Genomic DNA, 21,885 nt, shown 5'->3' with positions numbered 1-21,885 from the left:
CCCCTGCCTGTCCCTCCTGTAGAGTTAATAGCCCGGGATTGCGGTATCCCACTGATTCTCCGCATTCCACCAGGTTTCCGTTGTGCCCACTATGTCAATGTTTTCCCTCGTCACCAGACATTCCAGTTCTCCCATCTTTGCTCAGAGACTTCGGGCATTTGCATAAAAGCATTTGTACATGGAATGCCCCAGGGTGGGCTGCTTATTCACTCCTTTATCCCTGAATCCTCTCATTGTGCCAAACCATCAATCACATCCCATCATGCTACCATTCCCAATTTCTTCTCCTACTCTGCCTTTGCCTTATTGTTCTCTAACCTCCCCATTCTCGTCCCATAGGGATGAAAAGTCCCGAACTGGATGCCCCTCAGCTCCTGTCGGCCTTCCCCCAGAGATCAGTTTTAAAGCTGCTCTACCACCTTTTGAATGTTATGCGCCAGCAGTCTGGTTCCATTCTGGTTCAAGTGAAGCCTGTCCCTCTTGTACAGGCCCTGCTTGTCCCAAAACGTTCCCCAGTGCCTAACAAATCTAAACCCCTCCTCTCTACACTACCGTCTCATCCATGCATTGAGACCCCTGATCTCCGCCTGCCTAGCTGGCCCTGCATGTGGAATAGGTAGCACTTCAGAGAATGCTACCTTTGAGGTCCTGGCTTTCAGCTTCCTACCTATTAGCCTAAATTTGGCCTCCCGGCTACACTTGCCTGCGTCATTGCTGCCAACATGCACCACAACCGCTACCTCCTCCCCAGCACTGTCTTCCAGCCTGTCTAGACGAGAAGTGATGTGAGGACCGCAACCTTCGCACCGGGCAGCATGATCACTGTTCCCCAATGGCTCTGTAACATTGACCTCTCTAACCAGATCCTGAGTACTGCACAATATTAAATCCAGAGTCACCTGTCCTCTGGTGGGCTCCATGACTAGCTGCTCTAAGGCACAGTCATTTAGCATGTCAAGGAATCCGGTCTCCTTTTCGTGACCAGAACAGAAATTGACCCAGTCAATATGAGGATAATTGAAGTCCCCCATGATTACAAATAACACTAGAAATATCTGAACACTGGACATTTTTACATTTCTTTTCCACTCACTATAGGGAGGGGGGGCTGAAAATGTTTGTTCCCATGGAGTAGCTACTCTTACTAGGGGACTGGGAAGTATGTGTAGTCCAAGGTACCCTGTTTCCAGCATAAGTCTGAAATGATGATTTCCAGAAGCCTCTCCCTAAAAATCGTGCCCAAGAGGTCCACCTCCAAATAACTGATGTACTTTGAGGCTACCCAGAAAGCTGGAATTTGTTATGTTTGCAGCCCAAACAAACTGAATCAGAGTCTCAGAACCCAGAATAGTTTTTCAGTGACTTTAAACTGCTGTGCTCCAAACTCCCACGGCACACCTCCAGACCATTCGCGGCATGCCAACATGCCACCGGTTGAAAATCTCTGATCTAGTACATAGTGTGATATGGCCTGGGTGCAGATGTGCCATAACATTTGGAGATGGGGGGTGTGTGTAGCTCAGTGGACTCGGTATCTGCTGTGCATGCAGAAGGTCTCTGTTTCATTCCCTGGCATCTCCAAACAAGGCTGGGAAAGACCTTTACCTGAATAACTGGGGAATATAGACAATACTACATACTACATACATACAATACTACATACTACAATGGGGTGGTGGTGGACAGGTCGATGAAAGTGTCGACCCAATGTGCGGCGGCAGTAAAGAAGGCCAATTCTATGCTTGGGATCATTAGGAAGGGTATTGAGAACAAAATGGCTAGTATTATAATGCCGTTGTACAAATCTATGGTAAGGCCACACCTGGAGTACTGTGTCCAGTTCTGGTCGCCGCATCTCAAAAAAGACATAGTGGAAATGGAAAAGGTGCAAAAGAGAGCGACTAAGATGATTACAGGGCTGGGGCACCTTCCTTATGAGGAAAGGCTACGGCGTTTGGGCCTCTTCAGCCTAGAAAAGAGACGCTTGAGGGGGGACATGATTGAGACATACAAAATTATGCAGGGGATGGACAGAGTGGATAGGGAGATGCTCTTTACACTCTCACATAATACCAGAACCAGGGGACATCCACTAAAATTGAGTGTTGGGCGGGTTAGGACAGACAAAAGAAAATATTTCTTTACTCAGCGTGTGGTAGGTCTGTGGAACTCCTTGCCACAGGATGTGGTGCTGGCGTCTAGCCTAGACGCCTTTAAAAGGGGATTGGATGAGTTTCTGGAGGAAAAATCCGTTATGGGGTACAAGCCATGATGTGTATGTGCAACCTCCTGATTTTAGAAATGGGTTAAGTCAGAATGCCAGATGTAGGGGAGGGCACCAGGATGAGGTCTCTTGTTATCTGGTGTGCTCCCTGGGGCATTTGGTGGGCCGCTGTGAGATATAGGAAGCTGGACTAGATGGGCCTATGGCCTGATCCAGTGGGGCTGTTCTTATGTACTGTACTGAAACAGCTGGATCTGTGTTTACTAAAATCTCTGTTGTATATATCTACCTCCCTGTACAGAATGCCAGCTTTGCAAACTAACGTATAAGCTCAGAGATTTCTCAAGAAACAAAGGTTGTGGGGTGAAATCTTTCCCCCTCAGTTGAGAACCTACTGGGTTGAAGGTCTCTGTCCAAATAGGCTATTTGTTCAGATTATTCAGGTTGGGGGAAGGGGGCAGGGAAAGATTTAGGTTCCTATAAATGTCGGAACTGGTGTTGGCTTCACAAACAAAAAAAGGCAATCTGGCTTCAGAGAGCTTTGCTGCAGAAACGGGTTTCAAAGGGCTGCATTTCTCAGTTGAAGGGCTGTTGGCATTGCTCTACTTAGTCAGCAATCCTATATTTATCTGACAGCAAGCTCCATTGAATACAATGGGACTTAGTTCTGACCAGATATGGATAGGATTGCCCTGTTACTCTGCCTACAGCCACTGCCTCGGAACCCTGTGAAGTGCCTGCCACCACATGAGCCTCTCTACAGAAGCGCGCGTGGCCTCTGGGAAACCCAGTGCCTCAGGAACAAAGTGGCAGGTAAGGCACCACGAGTTTAACATCTGTGCGAATTCAGCAGCAGGGCGAGGAAGCCAGGGTCCCAGATACCACCCTTTCTCTTCCCTTGAGAAGAGGGCTGCTAACCAGTGTAGGATTTTTAAGTACCCCTAAACAAACAAACAAACAAAAAACTATGCCGTCAGACAGCCAGCAGAGTAGAGAGATTGCTGGCAGAGGACACAGCAGAGACTCCAACTGCAATATGCAACAGTCTTAAGATGATTAAGGTGAGTCTTAAGGTGATTCAGTACCCAATCCTATGCCTGTCTACTCAAAAGTAAGTCCCATTATAGTCAATGGAGCTTACTCCCAGGAAAGTGTGGATAGGATTGCAGCCTCCATGAACTAAGGCTACATGCAGACAACTGTATCTCCCCCAACTTGATTTAAGCAAACTTTTGGTCTCTTGAAAAACTTTATTGCAACCATGCAGTAAATTTATATTTTAAAATGTTCATTCAGTAAAGTGCATACATGAGTTTTAAGCCAATCTACTGAGGGTTTTTAGACTTTAAAATAATAATTCTGCTGGGGGAAGCAGCTTCATGATTGCTGTGATGGTTAGTCAATCCATCAGGACCAAATGTGAAAAATAGGCTTTGTTACTGGCACAAGGACCAGCCAATCAGCTCTGCACAGCCAACAACTAGAAACAGGGAGAACTGGTTGCTACTTGCCTACATTTAGTTGAATGATAGTGCATCTGTCCAAGCAGCTGTGGGTCCAAAACCACTTGATCAAGGTACCATATGCAGACTTGTATACTGTATAACCTAACTAAGAGGCCAGTCCTGGCAATTTTCCAGCACTGCGGCAGCTGCAATGCAGCCCCCAGTTAAGGGAAACAAATGACCCCTTGCCTTGAGAAGGCCTATGTAACTGCTTCTCTAATGCAGGCTGCAGCACACGCCCTGTGATTACAGACACATCCTGATGTGGTTACGGCTGCATCAGCACTGGAAAATTGGTTAGGATTGGGACCTAAGATACTCTGTGCTCAGGGCAAAAAATGTCGAATTCCACCAAAGCAAATGTGTTTAAAGCAACAATGGCCACTGAAGAGTCTTTTAGAAACACTGTGTGGGAGCTGCTTACACATGAACCTGGCAGAACATTTAAATAACTCAGGCTGCAAACCTAGTCACACTTCCTTGGGAGTAAGCCCCACTGAATTCAATGAGACTTACTTCTGATCAGACAGGCATAGGATTGTGCTGTCAACTACATGGATAGAAGGTCCAATTGTGTGGGTCTGTTTCATGGAAGTCAGACTGTGCTAGAAAGGGGGACAGCATGAGTGCACGTGATGTTGCTTTTGATAAATTAAGTGCAATCCAGGAATAAAAGAAAGTCTACCTTAAATCCCATAAAACCATTTCTGCCCAAAGTTGTATATATGCAACAAGGATCAAATGTATACACCTGTGGGCTGGGCAGGAATGGGTTAAACCAAAAATATTCAAAGCTATAGTTGACCATGCAAGCCCCATTGATCAATGTCCTTTCCTCTGCACCATCAGCACAATCCTATACATGTCTTCTCAGAAGTAAGTTCTACTGTGTTCAATGGGACTTATTTCCAGGAAAGTATGAATAGGATTGCAACCTGTGTTTACTTCTACTCTGTATAGTGATAAGAACATAAGAACAGCCCCACTGGATCAGGCCATAGGCCCATCTAGTCCAGCTTCCTGTATCTCACAGTGGCCCACCAAATGCCCCAGGGAGCACACCAGATAACAAGAGACCTGCATCCTGGTGCCCTCCCTTGCATTCGCATTCTGACATAGCCCATTTCTAAAATCAGGAGGTTGCACATACACATTATGGCTTGTAACCTGTAATGGATTTTTCCTCCAGAAACTTGTCCAATCCCCTTTTAAAGGCATCCAGGCCAGATGCCATCACCACGTCCTGTGGCAAGGAGTTCCACAGACCAACCCCACGCTGAGTAAAGAAATATTTCCTTTTGTCTGTCCTAACTCTCCCAACACTCAATTTGAGTGGATATCCCCTGTTTCTGGTGTTATGTGAGAGGGTAAAGAGCATCTCTCTATCCACTTTATCCTTCCCATGCATAATTTTGTATGTCTCAATCATGTCCCCCCCACAGGTGTCTCTTTTCTAGGCTGAAGAAGCCCAAACGCCATAACCTTTCCTCATAAGAAAGGTGCCTCAGCCCAGTAATCATCTTAGTCACTCTCTTTTGCACCTTTTCCATTTCCACTATATCTTTTTTGAGATGTGGCGACCAGAACTGGACACAATACTCCAGGTGTGGCCTTACCATCGATTCGTAGAACGGCATTATAATATTAGCTGTTTTGTTCTCAATACCTTTTCTAATGATCCCAGGCATAGAATTGGCCTTCTTTACTGCCGCCGCACATTGGGTCGACACTTTCATCGACCTGTCCACCACCACCCTAGGATCTCTCTCCTGATCTGTCACAGACAGCTCAGAACCCATCAGCCTGTATGTGAAGATACAATACATACAATACATACAACCATACAACCCTTTCTTTGCATGTGTGACCTTAGTTGTGGAGGGGGGTGGAATTATCTACTGTCCCTGAACCATGTAACAGATGACTGTTTTATGAATTTCATTTGGATTCTCTCCTTTGAAGAAGGTGGGGGAGCAAGCAAATACATTGAAGCCTACTCCTGTTTCAACTGAACTTTCTTCTCACCACCTCCACCCCATGAGCATCAATTGTCCTGCAGTGGGCTAGCAAGAATTCCCTTTTTACTATAATTACCATGTTGTGTTGCTGTGTATTTTAGTTACTTTTAGTTATTAGCTGCCTTTTAGCAGCTATTAGCTGCCTATTTTAGTTATTAGCTGCCTTGGGAAAATGATATTCTTAAAAGCAGAATATGTTAAACAAACAAATAGACAAAAAGGGTTCTGGACCACAAAAACTTAGGCCATGATGAGTGTGCATGAATTAACTGTCTTCTGAATTGTGTCAAGGCATCACATTGCTAACCTGTTCAATGGTCCGTCAAGCATCAAACAGCGTATCTTAGTGTGCCTTGCGCAAACCCATACATCAGTGGCCCCTGCCTTATGACAGGTGAAGGGAAAGGGCTTGGACTTGATGGCCATCTGACAACTCTTTTGTTGTGTTTTACTGAGCCATACCCTTGCTTTGCCAGTTAGCAAGTATGAAATAGATCCTGTTTCGCAAGATCGGGCAAATATGACTCCCCCCTTTCCCTGCTTGGCATTCTACTCTTGAGTAGCGGCATGCTTTCCTCTCAGACCCTTTTAACAGTCCTTTATAGGGAGCATCACTGATCATTTCCACTGGTTCAGTGCTAATTACTCCAATGGTTTTCAACTGCATATCAAACAAATACCCTCCTTGTTAGGGTGTGAGAGGGTGCCTTCCCCTTTTTTACAATCTAGTACAGTAACAACCCAGCTAGTTTCTTGCTATTACTTGGCAATTTCAAAGAAGGCCGTTTCTGTGTAGGGGGGATGGGGTGAAAAGAAAAAGCATGAAAAGGACTCTCTTTTCAGTGTAACTGCTGGAAACCTCATTCCGCCCCCCCCCCCGAAATGCTCATCTCTTCCTGCCTTTATCAGGGAAGTGTCAGATCTCACACCCCTGCAGAAAGGTACAGAAATGCAAATTTTTCAGAACCCAGTATCACCTAATCAGAGGATGTAAACTTTCTGTGAACCTAATTTGTGGATTAAAACAAAACACTAACATTTTTCAAATGCTTTTGACACTTTCATTTGATTGTTCATCTTTGCAAGAGCCAGTTTTGCAAGAATACACAGAAAAAAATTTTTAAAAGATGAACCACACTCTGCTCCTTTTCAAGGAAGAACTGCAATTTGTTTGGCCTCCTGGTTATCACTATCCTGCAAGCAAAACTATAAAAGTTGACAAAATATACAGTGGAATCCCAAAATGACATACCTCAGAGTAACCTAACCTGCCAAACCACTTTGATAATCTCAAAGGCTGCTGGCATCAGACATGTTAATGAAAACTCTCATTTGTTTAGCTCTGATTCTAAGCTCAGCTACACTTTTGTGTACCTGGTGCTAGCAGGAGCAGTGTAGACATTTCACTAAAATAACAGTAAACCGAACAGTAAAACACATCACCAATAAACTCACCATCTCCCTCCCATTTATGATCTGCTGCCAGTTGTAACACAATGAAAAACAGCCATTCAAGAGCACCGTGTCTAATATAGTGGTTATAAACCACTATAAAGTGGTTTATAAACCACTATATTGGAAGACTGTAAATATAGGATTTCCATCCATAGATTTATGGTGACCTATAAAAGGAAGACTTGAAAATCAAGGCCTTAGGACAGGGTAAAAACATTACTCAATAAAGAACTTCATTCCCCCCTTCCCCCAGCTTACCTGTGAGTAGAGTTCATAAAAATGGAGCTAACTATGCAATCTGCTGCTGACCATTTTAATCTCAACCTAGTGGTGCTCCCGGAGCCAAAAGGTCAGGGATTTCCTTCCACATCAGCCCTGACCAGTAGCTTCTTTTCATCTTATGGAAATGACAGCAAGTTCCTGCCCAGTAGCTGAGCTAAGTGTGCTTCCTGACAGCTGGAGGTTAGTGGCAATCTGGAGGACAGCTCTAGTGAAGCAGATGAAACCTCATAGGAAGCTCAGAGTGATAAGTGCCAGAAAAACCAGCAGATGCTGTAGCTCACCCAGCTGGATAAGTTTGCTTCACCTACTTGGACTACACCAGATTAAATTTGGGCTCTCATCACTGTGTCCGTTCTTTACAAAACTGGGCAGATGTTTTGAGATCGTTAATGGCTGGCAGTTAACAGTGGTCAAAGAGCAAAAGCAATTCTTACCTCTGTAGAAATAGGTTAATTTTTCACCTTCCTATCACCATCCTTCTATAACCAATTTATTTTTGCTGAGATCCACAGCATGGACACCTTACAAGGTTGTCCATACCTTATTTCTAGTCAGCTAGTTGTCTTTCACCCACAATTTAAACACACACAAAAAATCTATTTAGCAATTTATGGTCTACCATTCAGTCCCCAAGTTCCTATGCATGTATACTGAGATGGCACTGAACATTCCTATATACATCTCTGCTTCAGTCTCATGCCTACACAGCTATTTGAGGGTAATTAAACTCCAAAGTCTTAATATCCACCATAGTGAACAGAAGCATAAGTTCCATGACCCTTAGGGATTAAGTGACAACAGTGATGTGACAGAAGGACCAGTCCAATCCATGTTACTTAGCTCCAGCAGGTGTCAGGTTTCTACCTTCTTATGGTAGGCTTTCTGTGCCTTTAAGAGCTACACAACAGGCAGAAATTAAACAGGAGAAACTTTCCAAGTTGTTTATGCAGGGAAAACTTTGGAACTGCTAAGTATATTATGTAGCAGTGACAAAGCCTAGAATAATAGGATGCTGCCTTATAACAAGTCAGACTTTTTGGTCCATCTGGTTCAGCAATGTCAAAACAGACTGGCAGCAACTCTGCTTTCAGACAGGAATTTTTCTCAGCCATAGCCAGAGATGACAGGGACTGAACCTGAAACCTTCTCCATAGAACACATGGCTGGACCACAGCCCTTCTCCAAGAACTCTGAGAAAAAAATGACACTAGTGCTGTACTTTGTCCATCTTCACCATTAAGCTCCTAGCAGTGCCCTCCCCCCCAAAAAAAGTCAGTACTCCTACTAGCAGCAGAAAACACTTTTTCTGCAAAGGTCTACAGTGCTATTAGGAGTATTGATAGTATTTGCTGCTGCTGTCTAGTTTGTTTTTAAAATGTTTTGCTTTCAAATTCCGTTGTAAATCTTTATTTGCAATGCAGTTCTATGTATGCTTATTCAGAAGTAAGTCCTGCTGTGTTCTGTGATCTTTAGGTCTACGTAAGCATGCACGGGATTGCAACCTCAAGTTTACTCTCTTTTTTCAACTAGTGTAGGCCACCTGGAACAGAAAGCGGGGGCAAAAATCAATACCTACCAATATAGCGTTGGAGTAAGTGGCTGCAAGTACTGTATATAAATCTCCCCAGAACTCTCAGACTTGCCTTGAAATGGTACTTTGTAGCTACTGTACACATTATGTAGGTGGTAGACTTTCAGAGTGTACAACTTCTTTCTGCCCATGGGTTTATTTTTGACTGTGTACATGTGTAAAGCATAGGCAAACGAGAGGTAACTTTCCCCTACGGAAGATCTTTGGAAGCTTTTCATTTGAGTACAGTTCTTCTTTCCTCTGGTCTAATGCATACAGTCCAAATTTCTATCAGGAGTATTAAGACACAAGTCAGAATAATATGTAGTACAGCTCTGTAGTAGGCCTACCATGGACCCATTCCGCAGGCCTTTGAAAAAAGAAAAAGCACATTATGAACTATGCAGCTACACAGGACTGCTTGCCTAAGTGACATTTGTGACCTGAATGGAGTTCTTGTTACCCAGAGAAATAAAAACAGAACAACGAGCAGAGCCATTGTGGTTTTGTAAAATCTCAGACATCTGCAACGTATGCACACTGAAATCCATGACTGTATTACTTAGGGCACAATCCTAACCCACTTTCTAGTACTGACATAAGGGCAATGCAGCTCCAAGGTAAGGAAACAAACATTCCCTTACTTTGAGGAGGACTCTGTGAGTGCCACCCAACTGCAGGATGCAACACACATCCCATTGGGACCGCTATGCCAGTGCTGGAAAGTTGGTTAGAATCTGGGCCTTAAGGTGTTTATGTATTCTGGCCTATGGTTCTCCAGCCACCTTGTCTTTCATGTTTTGTTATTCTGGTGGGGTTGCAGTAGCTACCTATTCCCTCTCAGCAATGATTTAGAGGGAATGAGATGGGACAGATTAGGATGGGTATCGCGTTCTCTGTGGTGGTCCTAGGCAGGACTGGGCAGACTCCCCATGTGAAAGTGATCTGGAGAGTCCAAGAAGCCAGAGTGTTGTTGACACAGCATACTTGCTCACTATCAACAGTTTTGATCCTTTTAAGGAAAAAAAAAGGCAGGTAGAAGAGAGCAAGGGATCCATGATGGAGAAGAAAGGCAGCCAGCAAGTACAAACTGAAGTTTTTTGCAGAGGTTCCAGCTGATACTCTCAGGAGCCCCAATTAGATACTAAGTGCTCCAATGAGGATCACTCAGCCATGAGGCTAACTGAAGTGGTCACCTCAGGCTGCAGATTGGCAGGGAATACCTGCCTCCATTGCTTCTTCTTCTCCTCCTTCCTCCATCCCCTGGATTGGAAGAAGTGATGCCCCAGTGCACACTTTATCTTCCCTCCAGTTCCTCTTATGGGGCATGCCTGTTTTTTTATTTCAGGATGGAGCAGAGGCTGGCACATCACCAGGTAAGGGGGAGCAAGTCATCTCAAGTCCCAGGATGTCTTGAGCCAGACCTGAGTCCCGAGGCCCATCAAATAGCCCAATCAATTTTATATGTATCTGAAAGCCTTATCAGCTACCTACCACAACCCTACAACCAACCCTTCTTCACTCTGTCTAGAGGCTGGTGTAACTCAGTGACATATGATCCCTGCTGTACTTTTCAGTGGAGTCCACAAAGGATATTGGTACATCTCAATCTTGAACATTGTCAGGCCTGTAACAGATATGACCTGGCCTTACGTACACAACAGAATCCTGAGATGGTAGAGTGGACAGTGCAGATGGGAAATCACATTTTTTTTTAATGCTTTGCAACACAACAAGCTCTCTGCAAAGTAAAAAATAAAAAGCTATTCTGGTTCTCACATGCAGGCAGGTGAAGCACTCAAAAATGTGATTCCCACCTCATGCGGAAGTCTTGTAGTCCATTCTATACTACTTCAGCATTTCATTCTGTTGCCCAAAGTTTTGTTTTATTTTACACAATATCTCCACTCTATACAATGATCTGTTCCATTCCTAAGGGGAGAAAGACTGTTCTAGAAATCTAGACAATGATTGCATCCCAGCCCTCAAGGTAGGAACAGGTGTAACCCATCCTTCAGATTTCCATACCTACCAGATCAGATTCCATCCCACCTTCCTTGTGGTTTGCCTGGAGAGAGCATATAGCACTGCACCTTGTATCAAGTAGTCCTAGTTTGCAGACAAAGTTGTCATTCAGCAACTTGAAACTGACACACACATGTCCAAACAATCTGAATTCCTGCTTCACAAATGAACCTGATCTGAAACTTTGCTGGTATAAAAAGGAACTACAGTACTATAATGGTGCACTAGACTGAACGGCTTCTGCTTTCTTCATTGCATGGTCTGAGTAACTCTATACACTCAGTTAATCTCTTATAATGTTTGGATATTGGAAAATCCCATTTTAGAGTCTAGAAGACCTTACTGCTGTAACAGTCCTATAACTAGGATTATGCAATATGTAACCTCTAGGTTATAAAGAAGTGTGATTTTGCATTATATCAGTTATTCAGAAGCACCCCTCACTAGGAAAACCAGGAGCACAGCCATCAAAATGTTGAGTCAGAACAAAAAATGGACTTAAACTACACGAGAATGTAGTGTCAAACTCATATAGATACTAGATGATTATGAAACTGACCTTTTTAATGTAAGTTTTTGAGTGCTGATACAGATAAAAATTAAAAGGTATCTGCTGAATAGAAGATTCCGTTGGCAACCTTCAGTCCCGAAAGACTCTGGTATCGCGCTCTGAATGGTGGTTCTGGAACAGCGTCTAGTGTGGCTGAAAAGGCCAATGCGGGAGTGACAATCCCTTCCACACTGGGAGCAAGTGCAGTCTGTCCCTGGTCTGTCTCCCTGGCTATGGGCCTTCCTTCTTTGCCTCTTAGCCTCAGACTGTTGGCCAAGTGTTTCTTCAAACTGGGAAAGGCCATGCTGCACAGCCTGCCTCCAAGCGGGCCGCTCAGAGGCCAGGGTTTCCCACTTGTTGAGGTCCACTCCTAAGGCCTTCAGATCCCTCTTGCAGATGTCCTGGTATCGCAGCTGTGGTCTACCTGTAGGGCGCTTTCCTTGCACGAGTTCTCCATAGAGGAGATCCTTTGGGATCCGGCCATCATCATAATTTGACATTCCTGCTCTGTTGAACTAGTTAAGAGAATTAATGAGGGGAAATCCCTAAAAGGGACAAAAGTCTTCACTCCTGCTACCTAAAAATTGACACACCCCACTGAAATTCCATTCAGAATGTTTTCAGAAAAAGCTCAGCAAGACCTATGCCAGCTGTTAAAGACACTATCCATTATTTCATGCATTTTATGTATAGAATGTTATTTCCATTTGGACTGTCTATACCAATGCTTAATCAAAATGCTTCCCTTTCTATTCTAAATGCAGAAAGGTCTTTACAGGGAAGCTTATCCCAAAATGGAGAGGGGGAAGGAAAGTGTGGGCTTTCTAGTTCAAAAGTAGGTGAGAATTTAGCACAGTCAGAGAGCTTCAGCTCTTGTGACAGGCTTTAAATTGAGAACATACACATCAGATGGCTTCAAGATAGTTACAAAGCAGACATCTACTAATAAACTTCAGTTTCCACTTTTATTATTCCACATGGTTAGCAAAAAAGATTACATAGCTATCCCTTATCTTACTTTTACTTCTTCCTTTTGCTATGCTGGGATAGTTTCATGGGTTAAGTAACTTTACAGCATAGACTTGTGTTACCTTTCCACGAAGCTGTCATTGTAACAGTAGAAAAGCTCAAAAGGGGGGTGGGGAGACCAGTTTTCTGCAGAGAGGGACCATGGCTGCAAGATCTTTTCAAGTTTTCAAACTAAGCATTTGTAGTGAACTTTAAAGCTACAATTCTATGCAGGGTTACTCAGGAGTAAGCCCTATTGAACACTGTGGGCCTTGCTTCCAAGTGAACCTGTATAAAATGAGGCTGTACAATTGCAAGATTTATTTTTTTAAAAAAAGCAAAACCCTCAGTAAGGGCCAACTAAGTAGCAACTTCTAAGGTCTGGAATTCACATAATCAAGCCCAGGAATTTAGCATCTCAAAATCAAAACTATCACCACTGCATTAACCCAAGAATCCTGAACAAATGAAACATTCCAACTCCCCATACTTGAACAGACAAGTTCAGTACAAGAATTAAGTGCTTAATTACCAAAGTTTGCACTCAAAGATACAGTTGTTAATTGCTAACACGGAACTGATTTTCTAGAGCAGAAGTGTCACAGCCCAAAATACATGCAGTCATTGGTGAATGTAAGTTTTTATTTTAAAAAAGATTAAAAATTAAAAAAAACATTTAACAAGCTAATATACATACCATAATAAATTCAGATGTGCATAAGATACATTACTAAAAGGCACCCTGCCACCAATATTTTAAATGCTTACCTAATTCCAGACTGGCTTCTAGTGTCCTCTACCTTCACTGAAGGTGAGATCCTAGACCACTAAACTCATCAAGAGACTAGCCTCACCAATCCCTTTCAGGGATTTTCCTCTTTTTTTAATGCTATCGCTAAAACGTTTGAAGCTGTGCATAAATGCTTAACTTCATACCTTTCGTTGGATTAACCATCAAGTTTTCAAATGCACCAGGGCTTTCTCCTAAGTGAAAAAAGGTAGTGATATCTGGGCCACTTATAAGAGCCAAAAAAGGAAAATGAAAAAAGATAAGTTGCAACGCACTGCTGTGCATCAAGGAAAGAGCTCTGCTTGCACACTTCCATCTTTGTACCCCACGTCCCGAGTGAAAAACCAAGATGTACAAAACCCATCTCTCACACACACAGATGAAATGTTAACACATTCAGCTATTTAGCCTGTCAGGATTTGACAGTGTACGAGTGCCATCTATACAGTCCTGAAGTACAGTAATAATAGACACAAATGCACCATCTGAATCCTCACCGTCTCTATTCCAATGGCTAGAAGAACACAGTGCTCAAGTATTCTCCCTACTAGGTAGATCTTCGTTGGTTCCTGTGCAGTTCTGTATTACCAAGGTCTCCACATAGATTTGGAAAGGCTGGAGGAAGGCACACTGTGCGTCCTAGACCTGTCCAGTCCATCCAAAGAGATGTGGCTTTGCTCAGGCTCTGTGTCTTCCAGATCAGAGCAAGTCTCTTCACTGGAGGAAGGTGAAGTGGGACTGGGCAGGTTTAAGGCTCCAGGCAATACCCCGGGGATCTGGGCAAGCCCATCATTGCTAGGCCACTGGGAGATGGAGGGGTCTGATAAGACATCCACGATCAGGTCCTGGAAACTGCCTTCGTTCAGAGGCATAGACTCCAGAAGGTGATTCAATAACTCTGCCGCGATGGTGGAATCAATCCCAGGGCAGTTGGAGACAAATGTATGGACTTCGTGCATGCACTGAATGTACCCAGCTGCAAAGCGTTCACTGGCCTCCCGCTGCAGTTTGTCACTATCTGAGGCGAACAAGGAAACAAAGACAGTCAAGATCACAGAACAACCACTTCTATGCTTTACCATGAGTGTCTCCAGTTTTACTCCCTTCTCCTCAAAATCTGGCAAGATGCTAAAGCCATTTTTTGCCCCACGATCGTATCTCTCAATGCAAAGCTTTAAATTGAAATCCCAAAACCTTCCAAGTGCAGAGCTCCGAGATGGAGGGTGCAAGGGATACACTGTACCTGGACCCAGGGTCAAAAAGGAGGTCCAGGAGCCAAATTCACCTTTGAAGGGACAAGGGAAGGCCTCCAAAAGAAACTTTGTACCCCCTGATAAAATTCCTCCCAGTGGCTCTGCAGATAAGATACCTTGAAACTGACAGGGAGTTTCACTGCAAGCATAGTTCACAATTCAAGCAACTGCTGAACTTGGGATCAAACAGGATATGATAAATATGGACCATGTTGAAGATGTAATGGAGTCACCATACAGACACCTTCTCACAAACCCAGCTCAACCCAGATCACTTCAATCCACAGAAAACAAATGTCACTCCCCCAAGTAGGTTTATGTGAAGAGTTCTGTTGTCTCCAAAGTCACAACTGTCAGGAAGGGCAGCCATACAAAACAGGAACATCAAGCAAAGTCAGGACCAATAATAGTTTATGCTTGTATCAGATCATGAACATCTGATAAAAGTACTTGTGGTTTTCTGTTAAAACTCCAGGGTTTGGGGAAGAATCACATAACTATACTGCATAACTGTATACTGCACTGGGAAAAGGGAGGACTAAGAATACAATAAATCCAGGGGGAGAGAAGAAAGCCACTATTCTTCTCAGTCCGGGGGGGGGGGGAGCAGATGTAGTTTACTCCCCACTGACACAAAGAGAGCAATATAGAAGTGAAACACTATGTCTATAAAGTTACTGTGGGAGTAAACTACTACTGCTTGAAAACATAGGCACGTCAGCTACTAGTAATTCCCAGTACAATCTGCTACATCAGTGCTTCTCAGACTCTTGAGACTGGTGGCTCTCTTGATCTACCGGGCCATTGTCTGTGGCTCCTCATAAGGGCCACAATCCTATACATTGTACAGGGTAGCTGATTTTTCACAAGAATTCCCTGACTCCCCTGGCTTGCATCCCTGGCTCCCCAGGGAGCCACAGCTCACAGTTCGGGACCCACAGTGCCACCTGCCCCCAGCCCGGTTACCTCTGCTCAAGGTCGCTCCTGCAGGGACTAACCTCACAATCCTATGCAGGTCTACTCAGAAGTAAGTCCCATAGGGGCTTACTCCCCAGGAGAGTGTGCAGAGGACTGCAGTCAAAGGAGCGCATAGTGCTCTACCACCACCCCCAGAGCCAAAAGCACTCCAGGGCCAGGCACTCACCCAGAGACCGACTCTGCAGGATGCCCTGCACCCGCTTCACGGTCAGCTCCAGCACCTCGGCGTTCTCCATCTTCGTCTGGAACTAGCAAGCGGAGAGAGAGTGGGAGCGGATCAGTCCCAGCCAGGCAGCCAGCCTCCTCCTCCTCCTCCGCCAGAGCCAGCCCGTCCCCATGCATGCCCTCCACCAGCCCAGCTACCTCCGTGTCCGCCAAGATCAGCCTCAGCTCCTGCAAGCTCTCATTGATGCGCGCCCGACGCTTCTTCTCCACCAAAGGCTTCCTCGCCTAGCCCAAAAACAAGAGGGAAGGTGGGGGGAAGAGAGACAGGGGGAGCAGTTGACACGCACGTCTGAACGCACTGCACGGGTGCACAGCAAGCCTCCCCCCCTAAGCCACCCGCCGCTCCCACTGCTCACCCTCCTGTCTCCCCTGGCCTCGCAGACGTCCTCCTCGTCCCGGCTGGCTCGGTTCTTGCTGGGTCGGAAGGACGGAGCCATGGTCGTGGCAATGCAGCACAGGCGGGACTGCTAGGAGGGGGCGGGCGGGGAAGCCACTGCACTAGCAGCAGACACTGGCCGTGCAAGAGAATCAAGGGGCTCCCTGCGTCCGCTCCCCCGCCCCCTTCCAGCGCCGCCGCCCCAGCCTGGTTTATAGCCTCTGATTTGCATGTCAATGAGCCCATTGGCTGCGGCGCGCAGAACGTTCGCCGAAGCCACCAATAGGAGGCGGGGGCTTTGTCTATCCCGAAGCGTTCGGAGCTGCCTTCCTAGGCACAGCCCAGGCAGGCGGGGGAGGCACGGCTGGGTCTTGCGTGCTGTAACGTTGCTCGGTTGTGGGTTTTCTTTAAGCATTTTTGTTTTTGCCCGCTTCCTTGTATCGGCGCTGTTCCTAGATCTCCAACGCTGCTAACAACCCAACCCTAGGCATGTCTACTCAGAAGTAAGTCCCATTATAGTCAATGGGGCTTACTCCCAGGTAAGTGTGGATAGGGTTGCAGCCCAAGATTGGAAGCCAAACCTTCGTCGGTTGGTGACTTCGAGCCCAACCCTAAGCATGACTACTCAGAAGTAAATCCCATTGTGGTCAGTGGGACTTACTCCCAGGTAAGTATGGATGGGTTTGCAGCCTAAGATTGGAAGCCAAACCCATTGTAGGTTGGTGACTTTGAGCCCAACCCTAGGCATGCCTACTCAGAAGAAAAACCCATTGAAGTCAATCGGGCTTACTCCCAGGTAAGTGCGGATAGGGTTGCAGCCTAAGATTGGAAGCCGAATCTTCGTAGGTTGGTGACTTTGAGCCCAATCCTAGGCATGTCTACTCAGAAGTAAATACCATTATAGTCACTGGTGCTTACTTCCAGGTAAGTGTGGCTAGGATTGTAGCCTTTGTGATTGTGTTGTCTGATCATCATTGTGATCTGAGAGCACTCCAAATGCAGCAAGGTTGTAGGTTAGGGGGTCATTTTAACCTCCAGGTTTTGTTTTGTAATACAGTTCTTGCTAGAGCACTATCTGCATCTAACCTTGAAGAAACTTCCTCAGTGTTACAAAGATCTGGCTTCAGCTTGTGAAGTTTTTCTCTGAATTTAAAAATGCACTGTTTTTATCACAGAAGCAAGAAAGAGCCAACGCAGAGGAACTTTAGAGTCCAATCTTGTGCATAGCTACTCAGAAGTAAGTTCCATTCTAGTCAATGGAGCTTACTCCCAGGTAAGTGTGGCTAGGATTGCAGCCTTAATGGACCAGAATGAAAGAGCAAAGTGTCCATCAGATGACTGCCACGTAAGGAATAGCACTCATTGAACAGACTTGTACTCTTAACCCTGCTTAAGCACAGGGTCACAACAGCTGCAGAAACAAATACTGAAATAGAAATGCCAACAGATATGTCCACAACAGCCTCTTTGGCTACTCTACTGCCACCCACAAATCACACTGATGCCCTTTGATTACTCATTCATGACTCCCCCCCCCCCATCAGTGCACTATTACAACAATCCCACAATGCCAACCAACGTAGCCCACCCACCCCTTCCACACACCATGTGCAACCAGGCAGTTGGAAAAAGAGCACAGCACTCACCCTGTACAATCCGCCATGGGCATGTTGGGCAGGCAGCTGGCACGAAGAACTCCCATGCATCTATGGAGAAGAGTGTCAGTCTCGCAGTGGGAGCAACGCTTCAGCATAGGCACATTATTCAGCAGTGCACAGAAGCTGCATGCTGCCCCTGTGTGAGAAAACTGTGATGGGGACATTCTAGTCATTGTGAATGGGGGAGGGGCACATGTCCAAGGCACAATAGGAACCATAACCACGAGTTCACAGCAGACACTACTGGGAGCTGCCTTATATTTCAGTGGGGAAATGGATGGGCTGAGTCACATCCTGATAAAATGTGAACATAGATTGTACAAAACAACCTACTTTGGGGGAGGTTTTACTGACACTAATAACTTTCCCTTAGAAATAGAGAGAGGCAGAATCAGAACTCCGGTCTTCTATCCCACAGAAGTGTCCCAACTCTGATCAGTCACTCACCCAAGAGACCCTTGTTAATACACCTTTATACTTTTACAACATGTCTCCTGTTCTCCAGCACAGTAATGAGGCCTTGAGGAACTGTAGTGCTATGGAAGGTGTAGCATGTTCAAGAGATCCTGGAGCTATTCCTCCTAGCAGTATACTCTGACACAAGGTTACGTCCCACCTCTACTACTGCACTAACTAGAAGTGAGATCAACAACAGCCTACTAGAAATAACCAAATACACAGCTGAGACAGAGGAAAGTGAACACCAATTTGTAGTCCAGTGACTACATAAGGGCCAATAACCTCATTCAGGTAACTGACTAACAGCCCAATCCTATCCACACTTTCCTGGGAATAAACCCTATTGACTCTAATGGGACTTACTTCTGAGTAGACATGCATAGGATTGGGCTGTTGTTCATGCCAAGGTGTGGAAGGGATTGTCACTCCCGGATTGGCCTTTTCAGCCACACTAGACGCTGTGCCAGAACCACCTTTCAGAGCGCGATACCATAGTCTTTCGAGACTGAAGGTTGCCAATACAATACAATCATGCCAAGGATGCCTTTCACTTTGTCTAGCCTCCTGCATTCCAGCCAGCCATACCTGTGGTCAATTAAGATGACTGCCAGCCTCAGGGTCAGTCTCCCCCTGTCCATGCTATATGAGCCAATTGCTGGGTTTGTTGTCATGTCAACATGAACTACAAGGGACAGTTGGGAAGACACTGAGCTGTTGGTTCTGCCTTATGAGCAATGCCTTGGTGTAGTAGGGGGTGGAGAGAACCCTTGTAGAGAGGGAATTATATGGAGATGTTTAGGGTGAGTAACAATTGGTGATGGAGGCGGTATCCTATCTGCCCACCAAGTTTAGTAAAGAGACAGCTGAACCAGCTTACCTTTTATTGAATATTAATTATAGCTTTCTCTCCTGCCACAATCCCAGTCTGGCTTGCCTACCCAATGGACTGTTTATTCAGAGAGAAGCTCCCATTGACACCAATGGAAGTCTCCTTCTTAGGAAAATAGTACACTGGGCAGGGCGTGTTTCTACTTACTGCCAAAAACATGCATTGGTGCTTGCTGGATGCACATTTCATTAACTGCTTATGCATATCCAGTACAACATTTCTACTCATTCTCCTAGATATTTTATCCATTTCATCTGTAAACAGATCCTGACCTCAGCCACTTGTTTCCAGGTACCCTATTGGGAAGCAGATTTCCTAGCACACTACCAGATGAATCATATGCACATTTATTCAAGAAAAAGTTTCAGGAAGGGCTGTAGCTCATTAGTGGGGCATATCCCTTGGACGCAAATTCTCATGAGGCAGGAGTAAAAAGAATGGAAACTCTAGACAGCCTCTCCTAGTCATTGTAGACTTAGGGCACAATCCTAACCCACTTTCCAGCACCAACATAAGGGTAATACAACTTTGAGGTAAGGGAACAGACATTGCCATACTTTGAGGAGGCTTCCGTGACTGCCCCCCAACTGCAGGATGCAGCACATGCCCCATTGGCAGTTCTATGGCAGTGCTGGGAAGTTGATTAGGATTGCACCCTTACTCTGAGTTGAATGGACCAATATATAAGGCAGTTTATAGAATCGGTTCAGTGGAGTTCACTTTCAAGTAAACTGGAAGTAGGAACTTTCTGGAGGAAAAGTCCATTACGGGTTACAAGACACAATATGTATGTACAACCTGATTTTAGAAACGGGCTATGTCAGATGCAGGGGAGGGCACCAAGATGCAGGTCTCTTGTTATCTGGTGTGCTCCCTGGGGCATTTGGTGGGCCACTTTGAGATACAGGAAGTTGGACTAGATGGGCCTATGGCCTGATTCAGTGGGGCTGTTCTTATGTAAATATGCAAAGGAGCGCACCTCTCTTCCTGTCTGTAGTGGGATTATGTCTTGTTGTACTTGTACAAATTCAGAAGGAAGCATGTACAAATGGAAAATGCATAAAATAGAAGTGGGATGACAAGGGACAAAATGAAAAATTGCTTACTGATTTGGACACAGTCTTTAGAAAAGGTAATGTGCAAATGCTTGTGGCATATTTGACCCTGAAACAATGAGCCATTGAGAGAGCAGCGCTTGTGGTTTGGTTGGATGGCATATAATTAATTCAGCCACTTAGCTGAAGATAAGCAGTTCTGGCTCTGGTCAGTGTCCAGATGGGAGACCACTTGGCAATCCATGTATGGTGCCTTGAATTCCATGATGGAAGAAAATACATGATGATGTATAAGGTGGTACCACATGGTTTCTGCCAGACATGTTTATGTTTCCTTGTATGAAGAATATGAACAAACAAACCAGCATTTTTCCTTTCATTGTTCTATATACTACCATGCAGTCTTCGCAACAGTTATAATGAGAAGAGAAATTTTGAGAAAATAATGTGTGATAGTGAGAGATGGCTTAGCCGCAGGATGCATGATGACTGTCTTGGTTTTCTTGCAATTGTATTCTCTACTACTACCATTTTCAATCACTGCTATAGCACATTGGGGTGCCGTGAGTGGTCCACAAGTGTGCCACAGGAATTTGGGAGTAAGTCATTTATTAGTAGGGCTAATAGAGAATGTGAGCCTCCACTGGCAGCATGGAGTACCTTGTCATTTGTCAAAAATCTGATAGTGTGCCTTGATAATTTTTGTGCCTTGTCAGTGTGCCATGAGATAAAAAAGGTTGAAAATGACTGCTTTGCTGAATAAGTACTAAATTCATGTCTCTGTTCATGTCTCTGGGTTATTTTGCCTACTAACCTGAACAAGAACATTCCAAATTCTCTCTAAAAAGTTACTGTAGGCACATGTTTACTATCTTTTGGGACAGAATTTGTCTTTGTTAAAGAATAAATTCCGAATTTCCAAGTGTTTAGTATACAATCTCATAAGTGTGATCTTGCATGTGTTTACCCACAATGTAAGTAAATACCACAGTGTTCAATGCAGTTTACTCCCATGTACAGAACTGCAGCCTAAGAGGGTGTGTCTACATCAGGGCATGGTTATCATTTTGTTATGCACTGCAAGTCCTTCAAGATGTCCTATGAATGCCAACCTCTTTCCAGAATTCACACTGCCCTCTCCCAAGCTCTGACAAGTTAAATTGCTGTCCTTTATGCCACAGGCTCATTTAAATGTGTAACATGCTGAAAACAGCACAAACTATTATCTCTGAGGAAACATCCCTTGGGGTGTGTTTGTTTTTTTTATAACTTTACTAGACCTAATGAATAAATTTCCATTTGTTCTATATAAGAATAAGCACTTTCCAGTCCATTATATGGAGACACACTATTGTTTCTTGACAATAGTATGTTCATTGTCATTAATGACATAGGAAATAGGAGACCATTACTCATCAGAGTGTAGAAAAGCTTGTTAGCAGGCTAGTCATCTGGCTCTGTTGTTATAATAATAATAATCTATTTTCGCACACTTGTGTTGTTTTTCACTGGATTTTGTATATATCCACCCATCGAGTCCTTCCCAAGGACCTAGTATAGGCAGC

General features: G+C 44.7%; 1 protein-coding gene across 1 annotated transcript; it reads right to left on the bottom strand.

Annotated features, from left to right (window-relative positions):
- Positions 1 to 14,011: 14,011 nt before the first annotated feature.
- Positions 14,012 to 16,320, bottom strand: LOC136645701 (transcription cofactor HES-6-like). Its single transcript, XM_066622075.1, has 4 exons — positions 16,240 to 16,320; positions 16,022 to 16,108; positions 15,825 to 15,906; positions 14,012 to 14,445 (listed from the first exon to the last, which is right to left on the bottom strand). The coding sequence occupies exons 1-4, from the start codon at positions 16,318 to 16,320 to the stop codon at positions 14,012 to 14,014; spliced, it is 684 nt and encodes a 227-aa protein (XP_066478172.1).
- Between the last annotated feature and the right edge of the window lie 5,565 nt (positions 16,321 to 21,885).

The sequence above is a fragment of the Tiliqua scincoides genome, chromosome 3, assembly GCF_035046505.1.
Source record: "Tiliqua scincoides isolate rTilSci1 chromosome 3, rTilSci1.hap2, whole genome shotgun sequence".
In the NCBI taxonomy this organism is placed as follows: Eukaryota; Metazoa; Chordata; class Lepidosauria; order Squamata; family Scincidae; genus Tiliqua; species Tiliqua scincoides.
Note: the sequence above shows the minus strand (reverse complement) of the source record. Positions and strands in the feature narration are given on the sequence as shown.

Coding starts and splice junctions, on each gene's coding strand:
- LOC136645701 (XM_066622075.1), bottom strand. CDS start 16,320: ATGGCTCCGTCCTTCCGACCCAGCAAGAACCGAGCCAGCCGGGACGAG. Junction 16,109..16,239: donor AGGCCAGGGGAGACAGGAGG/GTGAGCAGTGGG, acceptor TTTTTGGGCTAG/GCGAGGAAGCCTTTGGTGGA. Junction 14,446..15,824: donor CCTGCAGAGTCGGTCTCTGG/GTGAGTGCCTGG, acceptor TGTTCGCCTCAG/ATAGTGACAAACTGCAGCGG.